Source organism: Bubalus kerabau, chromosome 6 (assembly GCF_029407905.1).
Source record: "Bubalus kerabau isolate K-KA32 ecotype Philippines breed swamp buffalo chromosome 6, PCC_UOA_SB_1v2, whole genome shotgun sequence".
Lineage (NCBI taxonomy): Eukaryota > Metazoa > Chordata > Mammalia > Artiodactyla > Bovidae > Bubalus > Bubalus kerabau.
Genome location: NC_073629.1, coordinates 57,447,680 through 57,472,787, shown reverse-complemented (window position 1 = coordinate 57,472,787; position 25,108 = coordinate 57,447,680). Strand labels below are relative to the sequence as shown.

Below are 25,108 nucleotides of genomic sequence, written 5' to 3'. Positions count from 1 at the left end.
TATCTTCCATTGTTAGACATATAAAAATAAATGCAAAAATGTTAAAAAGTCACTCTTTTTACTAAATTTTGTTTTTTGGAAAAGGGTAGTTTCACAGAATTGTCATTTTTGCTAACATGCTTTATTATTATTTTTAAATTAATAAATATTTTTAAGTTTTATAGTTTTCATTTCTCATATGATATTGGTAGATCTAACCTATACTGATGAAAACTCTTTGGAGTCCCTAATTTTTAAGTGTATAAAGAGAGGTTCTCAGCTTAATGAGTTTGAGAATTGTTAACTTTCAAGTTACAGTTCACATCCCAGTATGGTGATTAAGACACTGTGTTTTGGCCTCTGCCCACTGTCTCCTTGGAGAAGGAAATGGCAACCCACTCCAGTATTCTTGCCTGGAGAATCCCATGGACGGAAGAGCCTGAGGGGCTACAGTCCACGGGGTCACAAAGAGTCGGACATAACTGAGCGACTTGACTCACTCACTCGTCTGCCTCGTGTTTTACTTTGTCTCTACCCATTCTTTCATATTGTAAACTTATCAAGAACCACTTTTAGGATCTGAATGCATCATGCAGTATTATATGTCCAAGGGTTTTGCTCAAGTTTTTCTCTCTGCCTAGAATGCCTTTCTTTTTCTACTCAGGAGGTACTTTCTTTCTCAGTCTTCTTTGTGAATCCTTTCTTAAGCATCCCATTTATGGTATCCCCATTGCATCTTATAAAATTTTATTATAATGCCATGCCACCAAATTCTCTAGGATTAGGCTTATCTCCAGGACCAGATGAATTATAAATTAATAGATTCTTAGTAAATATTAATGGAATTAGTTAGTAAGTCTAGTGTGAGGAACTAGGTTATAAATTATCACAGTATTCTCATTACTTAAAGCATAAAGTACAGTATCAGTCTTATCATTATCTGAATTTTTGCCATAATCATAAGAGGTACATACTTAGTCTTTCTCAAGGTAGACATGAGTTTGAGCAAACTCTGGGAGATGGTGAAGGACAGGGAAGCCTGGCATGCTGCAGTCCATAGAGTTGCAGAGTCGGACATGATTGAACAAGACTGAATAAGACAGAATTATGGAAAGAGTGTGTCAGCATTCCACTCCTTCTTCTTAGTTAATTGTCACCAGCATGCTTCTATCTTTATTTTTGCTCTTTCCTACCTACCTTGTTAGAGGCTCAGTGGAGAGAATCCCTCAAAAGAATCTGTATGCTAGCAGGCAGTCTTCCCCATTGGGCTCAGTGGGTAAAGAATTTGCCTGTAATGTGGGAGGCATCAGAGACATGGGTTGGATTCCTGGGTCAGAAGTATCCAACAGAGAAAGAAATGGCAACCCGCTCCAGTATTCTTGCCTGAAAAATCCCATAGACAGAGGAGCCAGTGGGCTACAGTCTGGGGGATCAGAAAGAGTGAGACACGACTGAGCAACTAAGCACAGGTATTTACCTAGTGGTAACCGATGCCAGATGTCCTATGGTTTCCGCTCTCATCAGTGCAGAAATCCTATCTGCATCTTTTGGTGGGTCCTTGTGAAGCACCTCTGGGGCTTTTCCTCGTGGCTCAATAAAGAATCTGCCTGCAGTGTTGGAGATCTGGGTTTGATTCTTAGGTGGGGAAGATCCCCTGGAGAAGGGCTTGGCTACCTACTCCAGTATTCTTGCCTGGAGAATCCCTTGAACAGAGGAGCCTGGTACGTTACAGTCCATGGGGTCACAAAGGGTCGGACCCGAGTGAGTGACTAAAACACATGAAGCCTCTAGATGAGTACCTCTGGAGATTGATGGCTTACCTCCCGCTAAACTGCACGTATCTTTTCTTTGCACTGCTAGTTATTTAAAAAGCTCATTCCGTCTTGAGACATAGTCTATCTTGTCTTCTAGAGTGATTCTATAGAAAGGATGCCTCCTTTTCATAGTAACTTTTCAAATATTTCAAGATAACTTTAGTACATTTATGGAATTTCTCCTCTCTACTTAAGTGTACTGGGTGTTTTAAAAGCAGTTTTTTGTGTGGCATGGGTTATCTAGCTCTTTTCCATCCTGAATGTACTCTATTCTTTGTGTATGCCTGAAATGATACATAATGGTACATGTGTGACATAGATTTCCTAGGAACAGTGCCTTCCTGTGGTTTAAGACAGTAATGACTACATTTTGGTTAGGCTTTGGTATCAGATTGAAGTTTTCGGTTCTGACTCTGTTCCTCAAAACTCTTAACTAATCTGACACTACGTTTCCATATTATTACCTTATAAGTAATAGGCATAGGGTTACTTTAAGAATTAAATGAAGTAATACATGTTTAAACACATAGCAGCATTGCTTCTGGCCCATAATAAAGGCTCAATAAGTGGAACAATTGTTACTTTGATAATTATATGCTTACCAGTATAGCCTAAAATTGTCATTTTTTTTAGCTGTTTTACACTACTGTTGTTAAATAATTTTTAATTTATTTTTAATTGGAGCATAATCGCTTTACAGTGCTGTGTTGATTTCTGCCATACAACAGTTACATTGCCTACAAAGGTCCCTCTAGTCAAAGCTGTGGGTTTTCCAGTAGTCATATATGGATGTGAGAGTTGGACCATAAAGAAAGCTGAGCACTGAAGAATTGATGCTTTTGAACTGTGGTGTTAGAGAAGATTTGAGAGTCCCTTTGACTGCAGGAAGATCAAATCAGTCAATCCTAAAGGAAAGCAATCCTGAATATTCATTGGAAGGACTGATGCTGAAGCTGAAACTCCAATACTGTGGCCACCTGATGTGAAGAACTGACTCCTTGGAGAAGACCCTGATGCTGGTGAAAATTGAAAGCAGGAGGAGAAGGGGATGACAGAGGATGAGATAATTGGATGGCATCACTGCTCCATGGACATGAATTTGAGCAAGCTCTGGGAGTTGGTGATAGACAGGGAAGCCTGGTGTGCTATAGTTCATGGGTCACAAAGAGTTAGGCACGACTGAGTGACTGAACTGAATGAATACAACAGTATGGATCAGCCAGTGTACATATGTCCCCTTTTTCTTGAACCTCCCTCCCACCCCATCCCACCCCTCTAGGTTGTCACAGAACACTGTTGGTTGAATAATTTTATAATCAAATTTTACTAGTGTGTTACTTGTCAACTTAGTCACTCTGCAGGTCTTTATGGCTTCCCAAAGGATCCATCTCTATATTTTGAAACCCAGTATCTTTTCAAGGCTCAACTTATCCAGTGTATCTTTCTCCATAAGTTTTTTACCCCAATTCTTGGTTTCAGAATTAGTTTGTTCTCTGTTATGGCATTTATTTGATTTTATATAAGATGTAAATTTAAAATAAGAATAGATTACTTGAGAAGTGTATAAAAAGGTATGAGAGATGTTTGAGATGTCTTGGTAAAACTTGAGAAAAGGGAAAAGAATATTGGTTGGAATCCCCATTTCCTATCAGAATATTCATTTCAAGTGATTGAAATATGTACAGAATGAAGTCACCTCACCCATGATTTTTAACTATAACATTCTATATTTTAAAAATAGGTACTTGCAAAAAAAGTGGTGCTTTTATATAATATCCTGCTGTATTTAATTATACAACCCTACTCCTTCCTCTTATGAAATCAGATTAAATCTCAGATGACAAGTATAATGTGGAGCATAGGCTCTAGAGGCAGATTGACCTGAGACCATATCCTGACATTAGTATTCAGCTTATGATCAATTAACTTCTTTGAGAATCAGTTTCCTCATCTAGATGAGAATAATAATAATATTGCCTCTTAGGGTTGTTTTAAGAATCAAAACTTGAGATAATGCATATAAAATACTTAGCACAGAGTATGTGTATAAAGAATGATACATTTAAGACATATAGTGAGAATTCAGTGTTAGCTATTAACAATATTATATTTCATATAGGTGATTAATGCATTTTTCAGACTGGTAATATAAAGGAAGGTTGTTATAAGAATTTCACATTTTAAAATTTGTGTAATAACTGTAAAAAACCAGCCAATATAATATATATTCCTTAAACTTAGTAACCTTAGCAATAAAAAGAAAATAATTATATTGGTAGTTACCAGATTGTTGGGATATTTATCAGCTACTTTAATATTCTTACCTAATAGATCCTCTTAAGAACATTAACCAATAAGTTTTTAGTCATAATTCATTAGTGAGATGAAATTTGAGAAGAAAATTTAATTTTTATTTTGTAATATATTTTCATTAATCTTAAGAGTCAATATATAATTAATGCACAAACCTAATAAATATGTAAGCCATGTATTTACAAGGGTCTAGAAGAGCCCTTGTATATAGGGACACAGGTCTTTTACCCCTTATATATGTTTATTCATAGGTATTTTATTCTTTTCAATGTAATTGTAAATAGGATTGTTTAAGTTTTCTTTCTGATAGTTCGTTGGTAGGGTATGGAAGTGCAACTGATTTCTATATATTAATTTTGTATTCTGCAACTTTACCAGATTCATTGATAACTCAAGTATTTTTCTTTAGGGTTTTCTATGTATAGTATTATATGTCATCTGCAGTCAGTGACAGTTTTACTTTCCAATTTAGATTCCTTTTATTTTTCTTGTGTGATTGCTATGGCTATGGCTAGGATTTCTAATACTATGTTGAATAAAGGTGGAGAGAATGGGCATCCTTGTATTGTTCCTAATGTTAGAGGAAATGCTTTCAACTTTTCACTGTTGAGTATGATGTTAGCTGTGGGCTTATCATATATGGTCTTTATTATGTTGAGGTATATTCTCTATGCCCACTTTCTGGAGAGTGGTTTTTTTGTTTTGTTTTTCTAAAATCATAAACAGGTGTTGAATTTTGTCAAAACCTTTTTCTGCACCTATTGAGATGATTATATAGTTTTTATTCTTCAGTTTGGTAATGTTTATCACATTAGTTTATTTGTGGCTGTTAAACCATTCTTGCATACCTGATATGAAGTACATTTGATCATGAAGTATGATCCTTTTAATGTATTTTGTATTTGCTCTGCCAGTAATTGTTGAGGATTTTGCATCTAAGTACATCAGTGATTCTGGCCTATAATTTTATTTTCTTGTGATATCTTTATCTGGTTTTGGTATCAGGGTGTTGCTGGCCTCATAGAATGAGTTTGAAAACATTCCTTCCTCTGCAGTTTCTTGAAATAGTTTAGGAAGGATAGATGAAGCTGGTCCTAATGCTAAAGCAGGCTTGCTGGTCTGAGTCTCAGAGTATTCTGAGGATTTTGCCTGCCTGCTGGTGGTCAAGGCTGGGTCTCAGTGTCTCTGGCTGTGAAGCTCTGGAAGGTCTGGCTCTGGTGCCTTCACACTGGTATGTGCCGCTGCGTCGTGGGCCCTGTGGTGGCTAGGGTCATGTTCAGGGACTGCTGTGGGCTCAGGGGTGTTAAGGTGCCCTGTCTGCTGGTGGTTGGAGCTGTGTCCCACCTGGTTAGTTGCCTGGCCTGAGGAGTCCCAGCACTTGTGGGTGGGGGGTGGAGGGACCTGGGTCCTGACATTAATAAGCTAGAGGGAGTATTCCAGAATGGCACTTGTCAACACCAGTGTCCCCATAATAGGACAGGCTCCCCAGAATGGCTGCCAGCAGTGTCTTTGCCTCAGCGTGAGCTCCAGTTGCCTCCTGCTTCTCTGGGAGACTCTCCAAGATCAGCAGGTGGGTCCGACCCAGGCTCCTTACTGCCATCTGCCCCGGTTCCAACAACAGATAAGATTTTGTGTCTGTCCTTTCAGAATGGAGTCTCTATTTCCCACAGTCTTCTGAGTCTCCTGAAAATAAGCATCACTGATCTTCAAAGCCAGATACTCTGGGGGCTCATCTTTCTGGCACACAACTCTGGGCTACAGAGCCCATTGTGGGGCACAGACCCCTTATTCCCTGGGGGACCTCTGCTGTTGTAATAATTCTACCATTTGTGGGTCACCCAACCCAAGGGTTGAGGTTTTGACTCTACTTCAACTCCACCTCTCCTGTCCATCTCCATTATGGTTCCTTCTTTATACTTCTGGTGTAGAAGATCTTTTCTGGTAGGTTCAAATCTTTTTCATCAATAGTTATTCTGTAAATAGTTGTAATTTTGATGTGCTTATGAGGGGAAGTAAGCTCAGGGTCTTTGCTGTGTTGGGAATTCCTCTTACTTTATTTTCATTTTTATTCACTTATGTATTTAAGTTTCCTTGATATTTCTTTCTGTTTTGTTTTCTGTTTTTCTTCTTACCTCTTTTCTTTTCTCTTCAGTCCTATAAATTACTTTTACACTTACTAAAAGTTACAGTTTGATTTATCCATAGTGTTTTTGAGTTTAAAACACTTGGAGTGTGTTTCGGAGTCTTTATACAGCATTTTTTCATGGTTGCTTTATGTGTTACATCATATAAATATCACTTGTCACAGTTTATTGGTGTCATCAGTTTACCAATTCAAGTGAAGTATGGAAACTACGTCGATTTACATACTTTTACTATCTGCCACTTACAACATAATTGTACTAAATATTTCTTCTGCATACATTTAAAATAATATCATACAATGTTATAATTTTTGCTTTATATGTCAAACATATATTTGAAAACACAAGGACAGTTTATTGTATTTACCCATATGTTTATTCTTTCTATTTTTTGTTCCCTTTTTTTCCCCTTGTGTTTTAAGATTTCTTCTTTTATGTTTTTTTTTTTCCTATCTGGAAAACTTCATTAATCATAGTGACAATAAATCATTATAGGTTTCTTTCATATAAGAATATCTTATACCCCTTCATTCCTGAGGATGATTTTCTCTGGGTATAGGATTATTTTATTTCACCACTTGAAAAATTGTGCCACCTCCTCCTGGCTCTTTGACTTGTCACTGATGAAAAATCTGCTGTTATTCCAGTTCTTTTCTACAGAAGGCTTCATTTTCTCAGGCTGATTTCAAGCCTTTTTTTTTTAAAAAATTTTTAGTTTCCAGAAGCTTAATTATGATGTGTCTTGTCTTGGATGTTTTTGGTTTATGCCATTTGGAGTTTGTTCAGCATCTTAAATCTTTGTCTCCTGTCGGATGTCAAGTTTTCAGCCATATTTCTTTAAGAACTCTTTCAGCCCTGCTTTCTTTCTCCTTTCCTTCCAAGACTCTGTGACACCAATTTTAAATCCTGTTGCTATATCCCACAGTTCCCCAAGGTTCTGTTGCTTTATTCTCCCTGTTATATTCTCTCATTGTTATTCTGATTGGATAATTTCTTTTGTTCCATGTTCCAGTTCACTAAATTTCCTTCCTTTCCATTCTGCTATTGATCCTATTAACTGAACTTTTTATTATGGGTTTGTTTGTTTGTTGTTTTTTCTTCTTTGAGTTCTAAAATTTCCATTTAGTTATCTATATATTTTATTTCATTACTGAGCTTATTTTCTGAGGCCTTCTATTTTTTCATTTGGTTCAAGCTTGTTCTTGAAAGCATTTTATAATGACTGCTTTAAATCTTTGATAATTCTAACATTGGTGTCCTTTTTATATTGTCATTTCTTATCTCTATTCATTGAGTTTGAGATCCTGTTGGTTCTTAATATGCTCAGTACAATTTGATTGAAACATGGATATTTTTATATTATGTTGTGAGACTTTGGATTTTTTTCCTTCAGTTGAAGAAAATATTCTTTAAATTCTGTAGTGTTTTGCAATTTTCAAAAGTTTCGCACACATAATGTCATATAATCCACAGTAGCCCCTTTCTCCCCCAACACCTGTATTACCCCTCCCCTTTCCCTCTCATCACTGGTATCCACTAGTTTGTTCTCTGTATCTGTGGGTACTCTGAATCTTATTTAAAAATACCTTTTGTTTTAGTTGAGTTTCTCCAATACTGCTCTGGCAAAGGAAAGGGTTGCTGTTTTGTTACTGTGAAGTGGAGGTAGAAGTTCAGGTTCCCAAATAGGCCGCCATCAACACCCGGTGAGCTCATTGTTACCTTGGGCAGGGACGGGAGTGGCCTCATTACACTGAGTGATGGTGAACGTCCTGATTCTCCACTAGGTCTCCTCTGACAGCACCAAGTGGGGAGGTGAGGGGGCCTCTCATCACTCCTGTGTGAAAGTGGACATTCTGGTTCCTTGCTTGGTCTTCACTGACACTGCAGAGGTGCCTTGTTACCTGTTGCCTAGGATAAAAGTCCTGGCTCCCTACCTTGTCTTCTCTGACACCATTCCATCAGAGATACTGGGCACCTGATTACAGCTTTGTGAGGGTAGAAGTCTAGGCTAGCTACTTGGCCTGTGAGGAATGGAAGTGGGGCACAGTTTTTTCTGTGGAGTTTGGCTAAAGTAGAGTGATTATTGTCCAAAAGTTTTTTGTCTTACTGTGTTGTCCCTTTCTTGGAGTTCTGGCAGGGCTTTTGTTGGACGTCTTTTTATGTATGCCTGCTCCTGGGTTGCCAGCTTCTACTGCTCCAAGACTGGGATATATAAGGCTAAAGAAAAGAAACTCACCATGTTGTTCCTTGAATCTTAAGGGCTCTAACTAGCCTGTTTTCTTCTCTCCAACTTTAGAGTCTTACGTTTGTCATATATATAACGTCCAGGGTTTTAGTTGCTTCATGAGAGGAATAGCAAAAACATAAGTTTACACCATCTTCCTTGAAGAAGGTGGTCTCGACTCCTTTTTATAGGATGATACAGTTAAACATATGTGTAAAATTTTTTAAGTAATTAATTTATTTAATTTTTATTGTGCTGGGTCTTTGTTGCTGCACACAGGCTTTCTCTAGCTGAAACAAGTAGGAGCAACTCTAGTTGTGGACTGCAGGCTTCTCACTGTGGTACTTCTCTTGTTGTGGAGCATGGACTCTGGGGTGTGTGGGCTTCAGTGGTTGTGGCACGTGAGCTCAGTAGTTGCCCTGCGGCATGTGGAATCTTCCAGACCAGGGATCAAACTTGCGTCCCCTGCATTGGCAGGTGGAATCCTAACCACTGGACCACCAGGGAAGTCCACTTGTAAGTTTTAAGGACAACACGTGCGTCTCTTGCTCACTGCCTGGAAACCATACAAGAAAGCATTTACTAGTGTTGAGAATCCAGCCTTTAATCATCCATATAGGAATTTATTTTGTCAGTCCCCATGGTGATTGATGGAGAAGGCAATGGCAACCCACTCCAGTACTCTTGCCTGGAAAATCCCAAGGATGGAGGAGCCTGGTGGGCTGCAGTCCATGGGGTTGCTAAGAGTCGGACATGACTGAGCGACTTCACTCTCCCTTTTCACTTTCATGCATTGGAGAAGGAAATGGCAACCCACTCCAGTGTTCTTCCCTGGAGAATCCCAGGGATGACGGAGCCTGGTGGGCTGCCATCTTTGGGGTTGCACAGAGTCGGACACGACTGAAGCGACTTAGCAGCAGCATGGTGATTGAATTCAACGAAACTGACTCAGGCTAAACATATTCATAAGAAAATGATGTATACAATTGGACAACCAATTTGTTTAATTCATATAATTACCAAATCCTACTTCCATGAAGATCAGATAGTGTCTGACTAGACAGTTCATTCACAGTAAGTGTTGCTGGAAAAGGAATCAGTTAACCTTTTAATAGCTTTCTTTTTGTGCTCCTTTATTGCTTCATACTTCTCATTGTGTGCACATTTTATGGGGAACAAATTATACTTCAGAACAGTATTTGGGGATTTACACAACTGAGGATTTATCCCTAGAAAGTGCTAAGGATCCACTTTAACTCAGGTGTTTGATAGCTCCAAGCTCTTAGTTCCTGTCTGGCTCTGCAAAAGGCATAATTACCAGGGAGTCCTGACAGGTCAAATTTTGTGACAAGGCACCCTCCCTGTAGACATTTTTCTAATTGTCACTGCCACTTTTCTCTATGATTTCTCTTTGCCTGCAATTCTAATTTCTGAGTAACCTCTTGTTTTCAATATATATAGTAATACCTTTAGGCAGTTTACTATCAGGCCTTGATGTCCGTGAACCTTTTTTCTTTTTTTGGAAATAATTAACTTGGGGTCATGGAGCCGCCTGCCCATGGTTGGGCTCTAGGAGGAAGCTCTGAAATGTACACATCAGCCGTTCTGGAGACCAAATCGGTTGCTTTCATCATATCCTCAACGGACCCAAAAAATCATCATGAGCCACTATTGCTTGGACAGTTTTGAGCATTACTTTTCCTAGTGTGTGAAATGAGTTCTGTGGTGCGGTAGGTAGTTTGAACATTCTTTGGCATTGCCTTTCTTTGGGACTGGAATGAAAACTGACCTTTTCCAGTCCTGTGGCCACTGCTGAGTTTTCCAAATTTGCTGGCATACTGAGCGTAGCACTTGCACAGCATCATCTTTTAGGATTTAAAATAGCTCAACTGGAATTCTATTACCTCCACAAGCTTTGTTCATAGTGATGCTTCCTAAAGCCCACTTGACTTTACGTTTCAGGATATCTGGCTTTAGGTGAATGATCACACCATTGTGGTTATCTGGGTCATAAAGATCTTTTTTTGTATAATTCTTCTGTGTATTCTTGCCACCTCTTCTTAATATCTTCCGCTTCTGTTAGGTCCATATTGTTTCTGTCCTTTATTGTGCCCATCTTTGCATGAAATGTTTCCTTGGTATCTCTAATTTTCCTGAAGAGATCTCTAGTCTTTAATTTAGGAAATGTCAAATATACAGTTCATATACTTTAATACACATAATGAACCAAGAATAATGATTAATTCTAAAAACATGTTAGTTTCATGCTCTAGAGTTTTAGCACCTTAAAAAAATTTTTTAATCCATAAACTAAATAGTAACTTCTTTAAAGAATAACAAAATCTGTTTCTTTTCCAAATACTGAGTTCAGAAAAACTAGTGAAAGCATTCAGCATTATTGGTTGTTGGTGTAGCCATTAAAAGTAAAGGTAATTTCATATATATCTGGCTGCTGTAGGAAACAACCTCTTAAACTTCTGTCAGCACTTAAATGTCAGCAGTACTGTTTTATTTCCCATAGCGGAAAAGGGAGAGTGAGGACATAACAATAGCGTAATAGTTTTGGATTGTGGTGACAGTTTGGGGTTGCTTAGAAGATACAATTCCTTTAAAATTATTGAATATAATTATATTCTTAGGCTTTCCATAATACATGCTGAATTTAGTGAGAGAACTTCCAAATCCTGTGTAGATGCTTGAGCATCATACATTACCTTCATTTCAGATTCATTTGTAAACTACTGTAAATTTTGAAAAATATTGTGCTTTCTAAACATGTGGTATGTGGTTCTTAAAAGTCTGTCCAGGTTTCTTCTTCTGTTTCTTCTTAGTCTTTTCTTTTGATTGTCTTTTTTTCTTGGCCCTTAAATGTTGATATTTCCTAAGATTCTGTTCTAAGATTAAATTCTCTTTACATGCTATACATTCTGTAGTATCTACGTAGTTTCATCATTCCTATGGTTTCCCAGATGTCTGTCTTCTACATGAATGTTTATTCTCAAGCACTTGAGCTGTGTGCCCAGTTATCTACATCTCCTGGGTGTCCCAGGCAGTCCAACAATACGTTCCACATTAAGCTCATCTCGTTTTCTCCATATTCCCAACCAACTCTCCCCCATGAAAAAAGATACGTATATATGCATAGTATATATTCATATGTGTGCTTCTCTTCCTGTTTTGGAAACCCCGCTGCTAGTAGGGCTTCCCTGAAGGCTCAGTGGGTAAAGAATCTGCCTGCAACTCAGGAGACATAGGAAACGTGGGGTCAATCCTTGGGTCAGGAAGATCCCCTGGAGGAGGAAATGGCAACCCACTCCAGTATTCTTGCCTGGAAATCCCATGAACAGAGGAGCCTGGTGGGCTCCAGTCCATGGGGTCGCAGAGTCAGACATGACTTAGCAACTAAACCACCACCAGTAAGCAGCAGGCTTGGAACTTAAAGTCTTCTGAAGGTGAATCCTCAGCTCAGAGCATACTTTATAATGCAGTGGCCATATCTTCTGAATCAAAATTTAAGATGCATAGTCAAACAATATTTGAAGCCTGAACTTGTTACTGTAATTATACCACATTGCTTTTTTATGTCACTTTACTAAATTGTTGCCAGCATGGTAGATAGATGCTAATACACATAAAATGTAAAATTGCACTTATGTGTATGTATAAGATGTGCATTATGAGGTATATATACATACATCATGTGTGTATGTGTGAGGTTTGACCTAGTTAGGGAGATTAGATGATGCTTCCCTTGCAGGTGATGATTAAATTCAGTGTGAAGTTTGAGGAGTTCACTAGGCAGAATTGAGGTAGAGGGAGAATGAATGAGAGTTCAAGGCAGGGTGAGGCAGCTTGCACAGAGATCCAGTGGTAGGAGGGTGCATACTGTGTGTGAGCAGTTGTCTTTGTGCAGAGTAATTTGCAGTCTTGTTACTCCCCCCGCTCCATTTCTTCCCATATTCTTGCTTCTTAATTCTAAAGAATATTTGAAGTTGAAGCTTATATTAAATACAGAATAGTATGGCTCAGGAAACTCAAACAGGGGCTATGCATCAACCTAGAGGGGTGGGATGGGGAGGGAGATGGGAGGGAGGTTCAAAAGGGAGGGGAAATATGTATACCTGTGACTGATTCATGTTGAGGTTTGACAGAAAACAACAAAGTTCTGTAAAGCAGTTATCTTTCAATTAAAAAATAAATAATAAAAAAAAAAACGTAACTTGCTTTTCAAACTGCTTGGTGAACAGTCGTTTGAATTAGAGGCACCATGGAGTTTAATTAATAAACATAGCCAGGACTTATCTGTATTTTAAAACACCAAAATGAAAAAGGTTTTATGATACCATCTTTACCCTTGTTACCTAAAATCACACAAGCGTTTATAATCACTGCCCTAGTACATTCTGATAAGGCAGGGAGTTATTACATCTGATATACTTCCCAGGTGGTGCAATGGTAAGGAATCTACCTGCCAATGCAAGAGACACAAGAGATGCAGGTTGGATCCCTGGGTGGGGAAGATCCCCTGGAGTAGGAAATGGCACCCCACTCCAGTATTCTTGCCTAGAGAATTCCATGGACAGAGGAGCCTGGCAGGCTACAGTCCAAGGGGTTGCAAAGAGTCAGACACAACTGAGCACACACACAGCTACACCCTAAGTAATAAATTTCTAAATCATTGCCTAAATTATAAGTGATTTATTTTATAAGTGTATTTTTACTGTGAAGTTTAGTATTCCATACAACTTGTCTTTATGGGTTTGAGAATTAATTCAGGCTATAAAAATTCTGTTGGAATGAAAAGTGTATTTTGAACTACATGGAAGAACTCTAATCTGTTGTATTCTAAACTCAATGACTGTTTTTTCTTTTGTTCTTCATATGCATGAGTTATTATCTCTCCAAGATAATTCTGAAGTTTTAGTCCTTAAAACATTTCTTTAGTGGTTCTTAACCCCATTCTTGAGTAGGAGAACTATGTTCCAGGAATAGTAAATTATTTTCAGTGTTTTACAACTTCTTTATAGTGTCTTTCAAAACTAAGTTCATATTTTTCTTTGCAGAAAGGGCTATTGCACGACATGAAGTTCGAGAGATTGAGCAGAGACATACCATGGATGGCCCTCGGCAAGATGTAGCTTTAGATGAGGAAGACGACATGGTGATCATTTACAACAGAGTCCCCAAAACTGCAAGCACCTCTTTTACCAATATTGCCTATGACCTGTGTGCAAAGAATAAATACCATGTTCTTCACATCAACACTACCAAAAATAATCCAGTGATGTCACTGCAAGATCAGGTAAATACCACTTGGATTCATAATGTTTTCTGACACCAACTCAAGTTTTTTATTTCAAGAAGGTAAAGCATTTTAAGGGATATGTATGCTGAGCCCAGTGGATTGTAAGTTTCTTGGAGGAATGGATCAACCAAACTTCTTTATAGTTTACATTCTTCACAGTATTTGGTACATTTCCTTACCTACAATATGTATTCAAATACTTGTAAAATAAATGAATTAACAGCTTGAATTTTTGAAGAGAAACCTGATGCTCTTCAGTATGCTAGCCCTTTAAAACTGTGAAATATTTTTAGCAGGTGCCCTGCAATAAAAATTACTATATTGTCTCAATTCATCACTGAGAAATCTTTATTTGATGGATACTTGTATTCTTTGTGACTAGACTCCTGAATTTAATCTTATCTTTATTCATGTAAGTATTAGCTATAAACTTTTGGAGAACAGGGGTTATGCCTTGTATTTTTAATATAATCTTACCTTTCAAGTTATTGAGAATCTTTTTAAAAAATTTTGTTATCAGAGTATAGTTGATTTACGATGTTGTGTTAATTCCTGCTGTTCAACAAAATGAATCAGTTACACATTTACATGTATACACTCTTTTTTAGATTCTGATCCCAAGCAGGTCATTACAGAGTATTGAGTAGATTTCCCTGTGCTCTACAGTAGGTCCTTATTAGTTACCTATTTTAGATATATAGTAGTATGTTTTGTGTCAGTCCTAATCTCCCAGTTTATCCCTTCCCTCCTTACCTCCTGGTGACCATAAACTTGTTTCCACATCTGTAACTCTTTCTGTTTTGTAATTAAGTTGATTTGTATCCTTTTATAAAAAGTGCTGCACTAAACATTGGGGTGCACTATCTTTCAAGTTGTTAAAAATCTTTAGATAAACAGATGGATAGATAATTTATGAAATGGTTTTAAGAAAAGTGGAGGAAGTTATCTCAGAAACTGAAACTGACTCCCCTCTTGAGCAGTAGCTTCAGATATTTTCTTCACACCTGGAGTTCTGACTGTAAGTGTAGTTCTTTCCACAGATATTATAGGGAATAGGAATTGAGCCCCATGATAAGAAAAGATAATATTTGAAAATACTATGTATCAAATGGAGAAGGCAATGGCACCCCACTCATTGGAAAAGACCCTGATGCTGGGAGGGATTGAGGGCAGGAGGAGAAGGGGATGACAGAGGATGAGATGGCTGGATGGCATCACCAACTCGATGGACATGAGTCTGGGTGAATTCCAGGAGTTGGTGATGGACAGGGAGGCCTGGTGTGCTGTGATTCATGGGGTCGCTAAGAGTCGGACACAACTGAGCGACTTCACTTTCACTTTTCACTTTTCATGCATTGGAGAAGGCAATGGCAACCCACTCCAGTGTTCTTACGTGGAGAATCCCAGGGACGGGGGAGCCTGGTGGTCTGCCATCTATGGGGTCTCACAGAGTCGGACACTACTGAAGCGACTTAGCAGCAGTAGCAAATGCTATGTATCAAATACCATATTGAGGTAGCTTATTAGACAGGTATTTGTGATAGTCATGGTATTTATCTGTTTGAAAATAGCTGACCTTGTTTTATTGTCACAGAATTGCTGTTATCCTGCTATTTAGCATAGCTTTAATCCTCTCATTGAAGTAAGAGAATAACATTGATACACACAGTTAGGTTTGCTTTCTTACTAGAGAGCTATTTGTAAAGGCTAAATGTATATGGCATATCATATCCCCATATAATTCTTGGCTGTCTGCAGTATCCTCAATTACTCTCTTCTATAGAACCGAAAATCTACACTCATCAGCCAATAAATAACTCTTTTGTAAATGAGAAGAAACATGAACTTATTTAGCTAAGTGGGTCATAAAAACTATTCATTATGTAATTTTGTATATCTCAAGGGCAAGTGTCCTAAATTATCAGATTTTATACAGTGTGTGGTAGATTTTAAATCTGCATGATTACTTTTCAGAATATATCTTGGTTTACAAAGAGCATTTCTTAACACTCACATAATAATTTTACATTTCTTCAGTAATATTGTTTAGAAAAATAGAGTTAATTTGTTCAAATTTTTAGAATTATTATGTGTCCATCGTTAGAAAGTTGTCTTATAGCTATGATATATCTGATAATGACTTAGACCTTCCCCCCAACCCCGGCCCATGAAATATAAATCTGCCAAAGCTTACCACATAAGACATTTATAGGCATCATATACTGGTACATTTTTCCAGTTGCATTTAGAGGAGATAAAACTTCTGTTTTCCTTTCAATAGCTTGTCGTGTGTGTGTGTATGTCTATGTGTTTATGCAACAAAAGAGATGCATAGACACTACCTTAAAGGCAACTGGGTTACGTAATGAACAACACTTAAAATGTATTTGTGGGGGGCAGAGTGGAAGAATAGCCTTAATCACCAGCTGACATACTTCAGAATGTCAGCTGGTAGTTCAGTATCTGGAGTTAATTAGGTAGGGGTGGCTTAATATACAAAATGTTCTCTAATACACCATATCTAATTTTTTTTTACTGATATTTTCTTCTGAATAGAAACATTCTTCAAACAAGTCATAGGTGCTATTTCCTTTCCTTTTGCCTGATATATTAGATAGCATTTTAATTTTACTTTCAACCTAGTATAAGCTTCCTCTAAATGTAAACTTTTGAATTATAATACTAGATGCCTTGAAAATAATTTCAAAAATATTTCCTGAAAATCATATTGTATAATACTTTATTTTAATACCATATTTTTATTGTCCTTGTGAACTGTTCTGAACTGCCCTGTTATTTAAATAAGAATTAACAAATGACCTATTTTGCTCTTCTTTCTTCTCTGAGAAATAGTTTCTAATCAGTATTTAACTCAAGTGAGACTTAAAAATGAGGTTTTTATTAAATCTGCTATTGTCCTGATCTTCTATTTAAAGCCCAATTTACTCGTAAAAATATTTAGGGATGTAGTAGATGATCGTGCCTTCCGTTCTCTCATCTTCCAACCTCAGCAGTCCAGTTTGCTTAATATCTGCCTTTAATATCCCCAGCTCTTTCCTAGATTCATTTTTGCATGGGAGACTTTGCTAAACTTTTTATCTGCTTAATCATTCTTCTCAAAAATCTTAGAGGTAAAGACAGAGTATTTCTGGTTTGATATAAAAGCATTCCCTATGTAACGGTTATGTGTATTCTTAGACACAGTTCTCAACTCTACTTTCAAGTTTTCCTATAATGTGCATGTAATATATACTGAGATATGCTACATTCCTTGGGGAATTATCAAAGAAATTAAAAACAAGGCTATGTTTTTCAAAGAGCTTATTTATAATTTACTAGGAAACATAATGGCAACCCACTCCAGTGTTCTTGCCGGAGAATCCCAGGGACGGGGGAGCCTAGTGGGCTGCTGTCTATGGGGTTGCACAGAGTCAGACACGACTGAAGTGACTTAGCAGCAGCAGCAGCAGCAGCAGGAAACATAAAACATAGTTGCAGGAACTATGAGAACTATTCAAAGAAAACATCAAGTTGTGTTCTCACCAAAATGTATAACCAAAATGTTTAACTTGGACCTCATCCTGAGAAAACAAGCAAATCCATGTTGTAGAATGTTGTATAGAACATATATATCTAGGACAACTGTCCTGAACTATTAGTGTTAATGTCATAACAACAAAGAAGGGGGGGGATGATGGGCTAGAGGAGACTAACGAGACAGGAAAACCAAGTGTAATTCATGACCCATGATTGGATCCTTGAACAAAATATCTGCTACTTTGATTCAGAAAAAAATTGTGTGTCTGCATAGAGAGAGGGGAGGAAAGAAAGAGATAAACAGAAGTGGCAAAATGTTAACAGTGACTCTTGGTGAAGATTGTATAAATATTGGCTACTGTTTTTTTTTAACTTTTCTATAGTTTAATAGTTTTTCAGAATTAAGAAGTTGAGATAAAATAAAAGTACTTTAATAAGAGTTTTTCAGAATTAAGAAGTTGAGATAAAATAAGAGGAACAGTTAGAACAAGGAGATTAGGAGGTAATCATTTGAAAATATAAGGCACGAAAGGACTTAAGTAGTAAGTATGAGGTAGACTCAGTCATGTTAGGTTATGTTTTTGAGATGGGCTTTACTCTGTTAGTAGACAGGAATCAGCAGGAGACAGGTAATCAGCTCCTCTAGTTGGAAAATGAAGTTGAATCTAGTACACAAAAGTATCTTTATATTACGGAACATTTTGTCTTTAAAGTAACTAGAGGGATGGTATGGGGAGGGAGGTGGGAGGGGGGTTCAGAATGGGGAGCACATGTACACCTGTGGTGGATTCATATTGGCAAAACCAATGCAATATGACGTATGGCAAAACCAATGCAATATTGTAAAGTAATTAGTCTCCAATTAAAATAAATTTAAATTAAAAAATATAAAGTAACTATGTCAAATAGGTTTAAATGGCATCATCTTTTATGATTCTTTATTCTTTTCTGCTGTCATATATTTATTTGAGATAAATAGATCTCTGATCTGATCTGATCATATTTAACCCCTTTCTGGAATTATCCAGAATTTGTATTCTCTTACAGGACAGTATAGTATTTTTTTTTTTTAATTTACTGTTAAACCAACTTCTGGCTATTTGCATTAAAGCATATGGTTTTATATTAATACTTGCAAATACAGATTTTTCAGAACAACACTTTAGGTGAATGCTTCTCAACTTAGAATGTGTATACTGAACACCAGTTGAAGTACAGTTTTTGATTCAGAAGGACTGAGATAAAGCCTGATACTTGAATTTCTGAGAAGCTTCCTATTAATGCCAAAACTGATACTTCTGGTCCTTGACCCACAGTTTGAATAGCAAAGATCTAGATCTAGACATGATTCTCAGTGGGGTGATGGAATCATATGAGATGCGTATTATAATCTTCCCAGGATGGTGAGTTACTTATCTTTAAATTAGCATTCCTACCACCCCAACAAAATCTAAATTCCTTACCTGGGCCAACAGGTCCTCCTTCTTGATCAGACCCTTGCCCATTGGCCATTGCTTCAACCTTTTATTTGCTGGCCACACTGAACTTTTGATTCATTGAATGTACCAAGCCGTTACCACTTCAGGGCCTCTGTCCTTAACATTTCCTCTTAGAATGCCCTTCTCCTGGCCTCACAGTTGGCTTTATATTATCCATTAAGGTTTCAGCTTATTGACATCCTCATAGCAAAACCTTAGTTGGCCATCCTATTTATTAAATACTTCTTCCAGGTTACTGGGTACCATTATTCTTTCACTATCTTTCCTATTACTGATCTATTTATTTACTGTCTGTCATTTTCTCTATCATAATTTAAGTTTCTTAAGGGCAGGGACCTTGTCTGTCTTGTTCACTTTGTATCCCTGGGCTTAGAACCAGACCTAAGACATAGTTCAGTTCAGTCACTCAGTCGTGTCCGACTCTTTGTGACCCTTTGGACTGCAGCACGCCAGGCCTCCCTGTCCATCACCAACTCCCAGAGTTTACTCAAACTCATGTCCATTGAGTTGGTAATGCCATCCAACCATCTTATCCTCTGTCGTCCCCTTCTTCTCTTGCCTTCAACCTTTCCCAGCATCAGGGTCTTTTCCAATGAATCAGTTATCTCAAGAGGTGGCCAAAGTATTGGAGTTTCAGCTTCAGCCTCAGTCCTTCAATGAATATTCAGGACTGATTTCCCCTAGGATGGACTGGTTGGATCTCCTTGCAGTCCAAGGGACTCGCAAGAGTCTTCTCCAATACCACAGCTCAAAAGCATCAATTCTTCAGCGCTCAGCTTTCTTTATAGTCCAACTCTCACATCAATACATGACTACTGGAAAAACCGTAGCTTTGACTAGATGGACCTTTGTTGGCAAAGGTTTTTAATATGTTGGCTCTGCTTATGAATATGCTGTCTAGGTTGGTCATAACTTTCCTTCCAAGGAGTAAGCGTCTTTTAATTTCATGGCTGCAATCACCATCTGCAGTGATTTTGGAGCCCAAGAAAATAAAGTCTGACACTTTCCACTGCTTCCCCATCTATTTCCCATGAAGTGATGGGACCAGATGCTATGATCTTAGTTTTCTGAATGTTGCATTTTAACCCAACTTTTTCACTCTCCTCTTTCACTTTCATCAAGAGGCTCTTTAGTTCTTCACTTTCTGCCATAAGGGTGGTGTCATCTGCATATTTGAGGTTATTGATATTTCTCCCGGCAATCTTGATTCCAGCTTGTGCTTCTTCCAGCCCAGTTTTTCTCGTGATGTACTCTGCATACAAGTTAAATAAGCAGGGTGACAATATACAGCCTTGATGTACTTCTTTCCTTATTTAGAACCAGTCTGTTGTTCCATGTCCAGTTCTATCTGTTGCTTCTTGATCTACATACAGATTTCTCAAGAGGCAGGTCAGGTGGTCTGATATTCCCATCTGTTTAAGAATTTTCCACAGTTTATTGTGATCCACACAGTCAAAGGCTTTAGCATAGTCAAGAAAGCAGAAATAGATGTTTTTCTGGAACTCTCTTGGTTTTTCGGTGATCCAGCAGATGTTGGCAATTTGATCTCTGGTTCCTCTGCCTTTTCTAAAACCAGCTTGAACATCTGTTGAAGCCTGGCTTGGAGAATTTTGAGCGTTGCTTTACTAGCACGTGAGATGAATGCAATTGTTCAGTAGTTTGAGCATTCTTTGGCATTGGCTTTGGGATTGGAATGAAAACTGACCTTTGCCAATCCTGTGGCCACTGCTGAGTTTTCCAAATTTGCTGGCATATTGAGTGCAGCACTTTCACAGCATCATATTTTAGAATTTGAAATATTTCAACTGGAATTCTATCATCTCCATGAGCTTTGTTCGTAGTGATGCTTCCTAAGGCCCACTTAACTTCTCATTCCAGGATGTCTGGCTCTAAGTGAGTGATCACACCATCGTGATTATCTGGATGGTGAAGATCTTTCTTGTACAGTTCTTCTGTGTATTCTTGCCACCTCTTCTTAATATCTTCTGCTTCTATTAGGTCCATACCATTTCTGTCCTTTATTGTGCCCATCTTGGCATGATATGTTCCCTTGGTATCTCTACTTTTCTTGAAGAGATCTCTAGTCTTTCCCATTCTATTGTAGATACTCCGTATCGTATTGTATGTATTGTAGATACATAGTAGATAGTCTGTAACTTTTTGTTGAATGAATGAATGAACAGATGAACCTGCTTAGGTTCTGAAGGTAATTCTTAGCTGAGCATGATGCCAGGGTGGTAAATACTGGCAGAAGGAGTGCCTCTGATTGATAGTAGTAGTATTGAACAACACAGTTCTGAGCTTTAGTGCAGATAGTATATTATGTTCTTTTGCTGCTGAACCTTTCTTATATGGTATCCAATTATTACTCATTTTTTCTCTTTGCATAGAAAACGTCCTCTCCAATTTAGTCTCATATAACTACCCACAGCTGTACAGTGAATGTTTATTTTAAGTATATGCATGAGTAGGAGTTTGGTATATATAATTACCCAAGTTAATAGTAATGTTCACTCAGTAGGTAGTAATTACAAAGTTGGAATTTGACCAGGATGTTCAGGATGACATTCCTACTTTTAGATAGGGAAAACAAGTTCTTTTGTGATCACATTTAATCATAATGTTGAGATTACTCTTATTAAGAATATAAATCTAGATATAGTGTTAGTGAGAGGGTGCTTTCTCACTTTTCCTGTTGTACTGGTTCAATTCTGGTTCAACTAGCAAATAAATCACAACACCACTCCCTACATTGCTTGTGTTTTCCCTGAAGGCCTCTTCTGATTACTTGCTAGCCTAACTCTGCTTAAGAGTTATAAAATCTGACAAAAATCACAGTTTAAAATCTGCTCCAGGCTAGCCATAAAAACATCCCTTTTTCCTGTATTGTATCTAACTACTATTTCTGAAACATCTTCTTGATAGCCTTTTGCAATCAGAGTATGGAAATTCTCTTTGAATAAAGTCGCTATGGTGACTTTATTTCTTTTCCCCAAGAGTTTTCAGTGTCTTCAGATTCAGCTTCATTTGATACTATTAGTTTTGCTCCCTTTTGCCCCTCTCTTTATCTTTCATTAGTGCCAAGTATCGTAGTCAGTAAGAATCCATAAAATGAACTGAGTAAAAGCTTGCTCAGCTGATCTACATCTCCCCTTACTCCTCTCTATCCCAGAGCTTTATCTCACAGTCTTGGGCAGAATGTTCCACTGTAGAAGAAAACCAGAAGAAAAACTGAAAGGCAAGTGGAAGGGAAGAGACAAGAACACAGAAAATGACAGGGCAGGGACTGCAGCTAGACTGATGAAAGGGCATAAGCGAATATGACCAATGAGAGTCAAGGAAAATTCTAGAGAACTCAGAGGATAAAAATTAAATGTGGCTAAATTAATACTATGAAAGGAAAACTTTTAAAAAGTATGTTCTTCAAAGGGCATTAATTAGGTTTTTATGTCCTGAGAGATTACTTTTGAAGAGGCGATTAGAATGGTGTAGAATTTCAGTCATATATAAATGACACTTCTAAATGCTCAGACTTTTCTCCAGATTAGTGTGAAGTACCACTTTAACCTTATTGACAGCATTTGTTTACTTAGCACTTTTTGCTTCCCTATGAAAGGAAGGTAAATCTCAGCTCAGCATCTTGTGGTTTATTGCAAATCAACCACAGCTTTATTAATGAGATTTTAACAGATTGCCCTAGTTAAATGTTGATTAGATGAAAGAAAAAAAATACATACACATATATATTAAGTTTGTAGCTTTCAGTATTCTCTTAATTGGAGATTAGAGAAAGATTCTGTGTGTTTGGAGACTAGCAATAATAGAGTGTAGGGAATTCCCAGATGGTCTGTGCTCCCAATGCAGGGGGCACGGGTTCGATCCCTGGTTAGGAACTAAGATCCCACATGCTGTGCAGCACAGCCAAAAAATAAAATTAAAAAAAAAATGTAGACAATTTAATAACATACCTGAATATGCCTCAGAATGTATTCAGTCTAATAAGATTCAAAGTCCTACATTTAGACTGGGTATCTTAGTTTTGACCAGCATTGTTCAGCAACCCTTGAGTTTACCCAGGACAATAAAAAGGCAAGAATAAGTCAGCGGCCATTGTCAAAAAATGGTTATTCAATACAAGAGATAGTGCACAGAGTAGATTGGAAGTTGAGATGATAATGAATGTAAGCAGGAAAATAAACAGTTGAGAGAGAGATATCAACAGAGCTTTGAGATCTTGGAGGTTTGAATGTCTGGATCTCAGGGATTTCCTGAGCATTGGACAGAACCTGAAATTCTCAGTGTCTAAGTCTGTTGATCAGTATTATGATGTCAAAGATATCTTTCTGCTCCTCTTTCAAGTCTTCTGGTCCCCGCCTCCAACCTTGTTTAAATTGGATAATAATAGATTAAAGAAATTAGCCAGTGGTATAGAAGGATGATTGGACCACAAATTGGAGGTATGTGGTTCTTGGACTTCAGTTTCTGTAACATAAAGAGTACAGGATATCCTAATAAAATGCTGATTCTGCAAACAGGAAAGTTTGAGATCGGTGACAGCAGTGAATGCTTCATGACTTGTTCTGTTCTTCCTTCACCAAACTTCCCTGAGTCCAATGGAGGCACAACTCTTTTATTTATTTTATACTTTCTGTGTTTCTTGGAATGCTTTGGTTCCAGAGTGCTTCAGGCATCACTGTGTGGGCAGATGGAGGAGACTGAGTAGACGGGGGCATTATGCTCCCACCCCCCATTCTGTTTTATATGTTGTGGTAGCTTATATGTCTGTGTGTGTGTGTGTGTGTATAGGTATATATATTATCTATATATGTAGATAACCTTTAAACCACTGTTTTAGTTCAGCATACTTTTTTTTTTCCATATCATGAAAGCAGTAACTGAGAGAGTATATCCTTGCTAAAGAGCCTCTATAGACCTCAGGCCTCCTTTGCAGGCACTACAGAAGGAGCTTCGTGTTGATAAAACCAAGAGCTAGGTCCTGGGTCCACACATGCTAAAGGCTTGCTCCTCAGTGTCACCCGCTGACCTGGCCATGCTGTGGAAACTTTTTAGAATTGCAGAATCTTGGGCCCCATTCCATACCTGCTGAGTCAGAATCTGCATTTTAACAAGAGCCCCAGATGATTCATTTGCACACTGAGTTTGGGAAGCCCAGTAGCAGCGCAGATCTCATCCAGCTTCCAGGGCTCTTCACCTCACATTGTAGGACACACAGCAGATGGAGTGTGTCTTTAGGAGAATTTAGTTTGATCTTGACTATCCTTTGGAAGGGTGGAGGGAAAAAGGACACTTGAAGTTTATACCTGTCTTTCATCCCAGTGTACTATGATCCTCCAACATTTGGCTTATATAACACTGTTTTCTCAGGTTTCAATCTGTCATTCTCTTTCATTTCCCTCTGATACCATCACATCCATTTAAATCTCAGCTTCTGAAGAGCTCAGCTGTAAGTGTCTTAAGCACCCTTGAACCACCATCTCCCATTCCTATTCTCTTTGCCTTGTATTTCTTCCTCATTTGGGACTGAAATACTGAAAATGATTTTCACAGAACCAAAAGCTTGTATAATTTACCGTTAAGTAGAAATTATAAGGGTTTTTCATATTCAACATGTAAACTTTTTTAAGGATTCAGTTTATGGATTAAGTAGTATTTTATTTTCTATTTCTTTTTCATTTGCCATTTGATATTTTTATTCTATTTGATGTCTTGAAGAACAAATAGGAAAGAACCTGAAATCTCAAATCACATGTTTATTTGGCTCATTCGTTTTGGTGGGGACAATTTGTAAATATCTGCTGAAATGTAATTGTGTATTCTCTAATACAACATAATTTTGTTACCTACATCCAGTTTTCAGATTTTAATAATGTGTGTGTATGTGTAAAATAATAACTTAAAGTTCTTTTCATTTTCCCTCCAAAAACTCCATTGTTTCTAACTCCATTGTTAGTCTTTGAGTTATAAATCCTCCTTCCAGAATCTTCCATCTTGCCTTAGTTCACGTCCTCTGACATAAGGCTGCTTCCACAGTTTCCCTACTCTGTTCCTACCAGTGGGCCTTATCCAGGAGCCATCATTCATGGCTATTAATTTATTGACTAACCTGGTAAGAAGTGCTCCAGAATATCACCATGTGACTAACTATTGTGAAATGTAAGTGAAGGATTGGTAAATCGTCAGAAGTAGGTGGTTGACAGTCTGTGTCCGGGGCTGAGGTCCCGGCTTACAGGCGGTTTCCCTGCAGTGTAGGGTGGTCGGCCCCACCCCTCAGC

The 25,108-nt window shown here is 37.8% G+C and overlaps 1 protein-coding gene across 14 annotated transcripts in view; it reads left to right on the top strand.

Moving 5' to 3' along the window:
* The window catches only part of HS2ST1 (heparan sulfate 2-O-sulfotransferase 1), a 226,126-nt gene that overhangs the window by 128,979 nt on the left and 72,039 nt on the right, over positions 1–25,108 (top strand). For all 14 annotated transcript variants that reach the window (XM_055585271.1, XM_055585269.1, XM_055585272.1 and 11 more), the window contains one exon: positions 13,538–13,776. In XM_055585271.1, the coding sequence (XP_055441246.1) occupies positions 13,538–13,776 (239 nt within the window). The remainder of the gene's footprint in view (positions 1–13,537; positions 13,777–25,108) is intronic.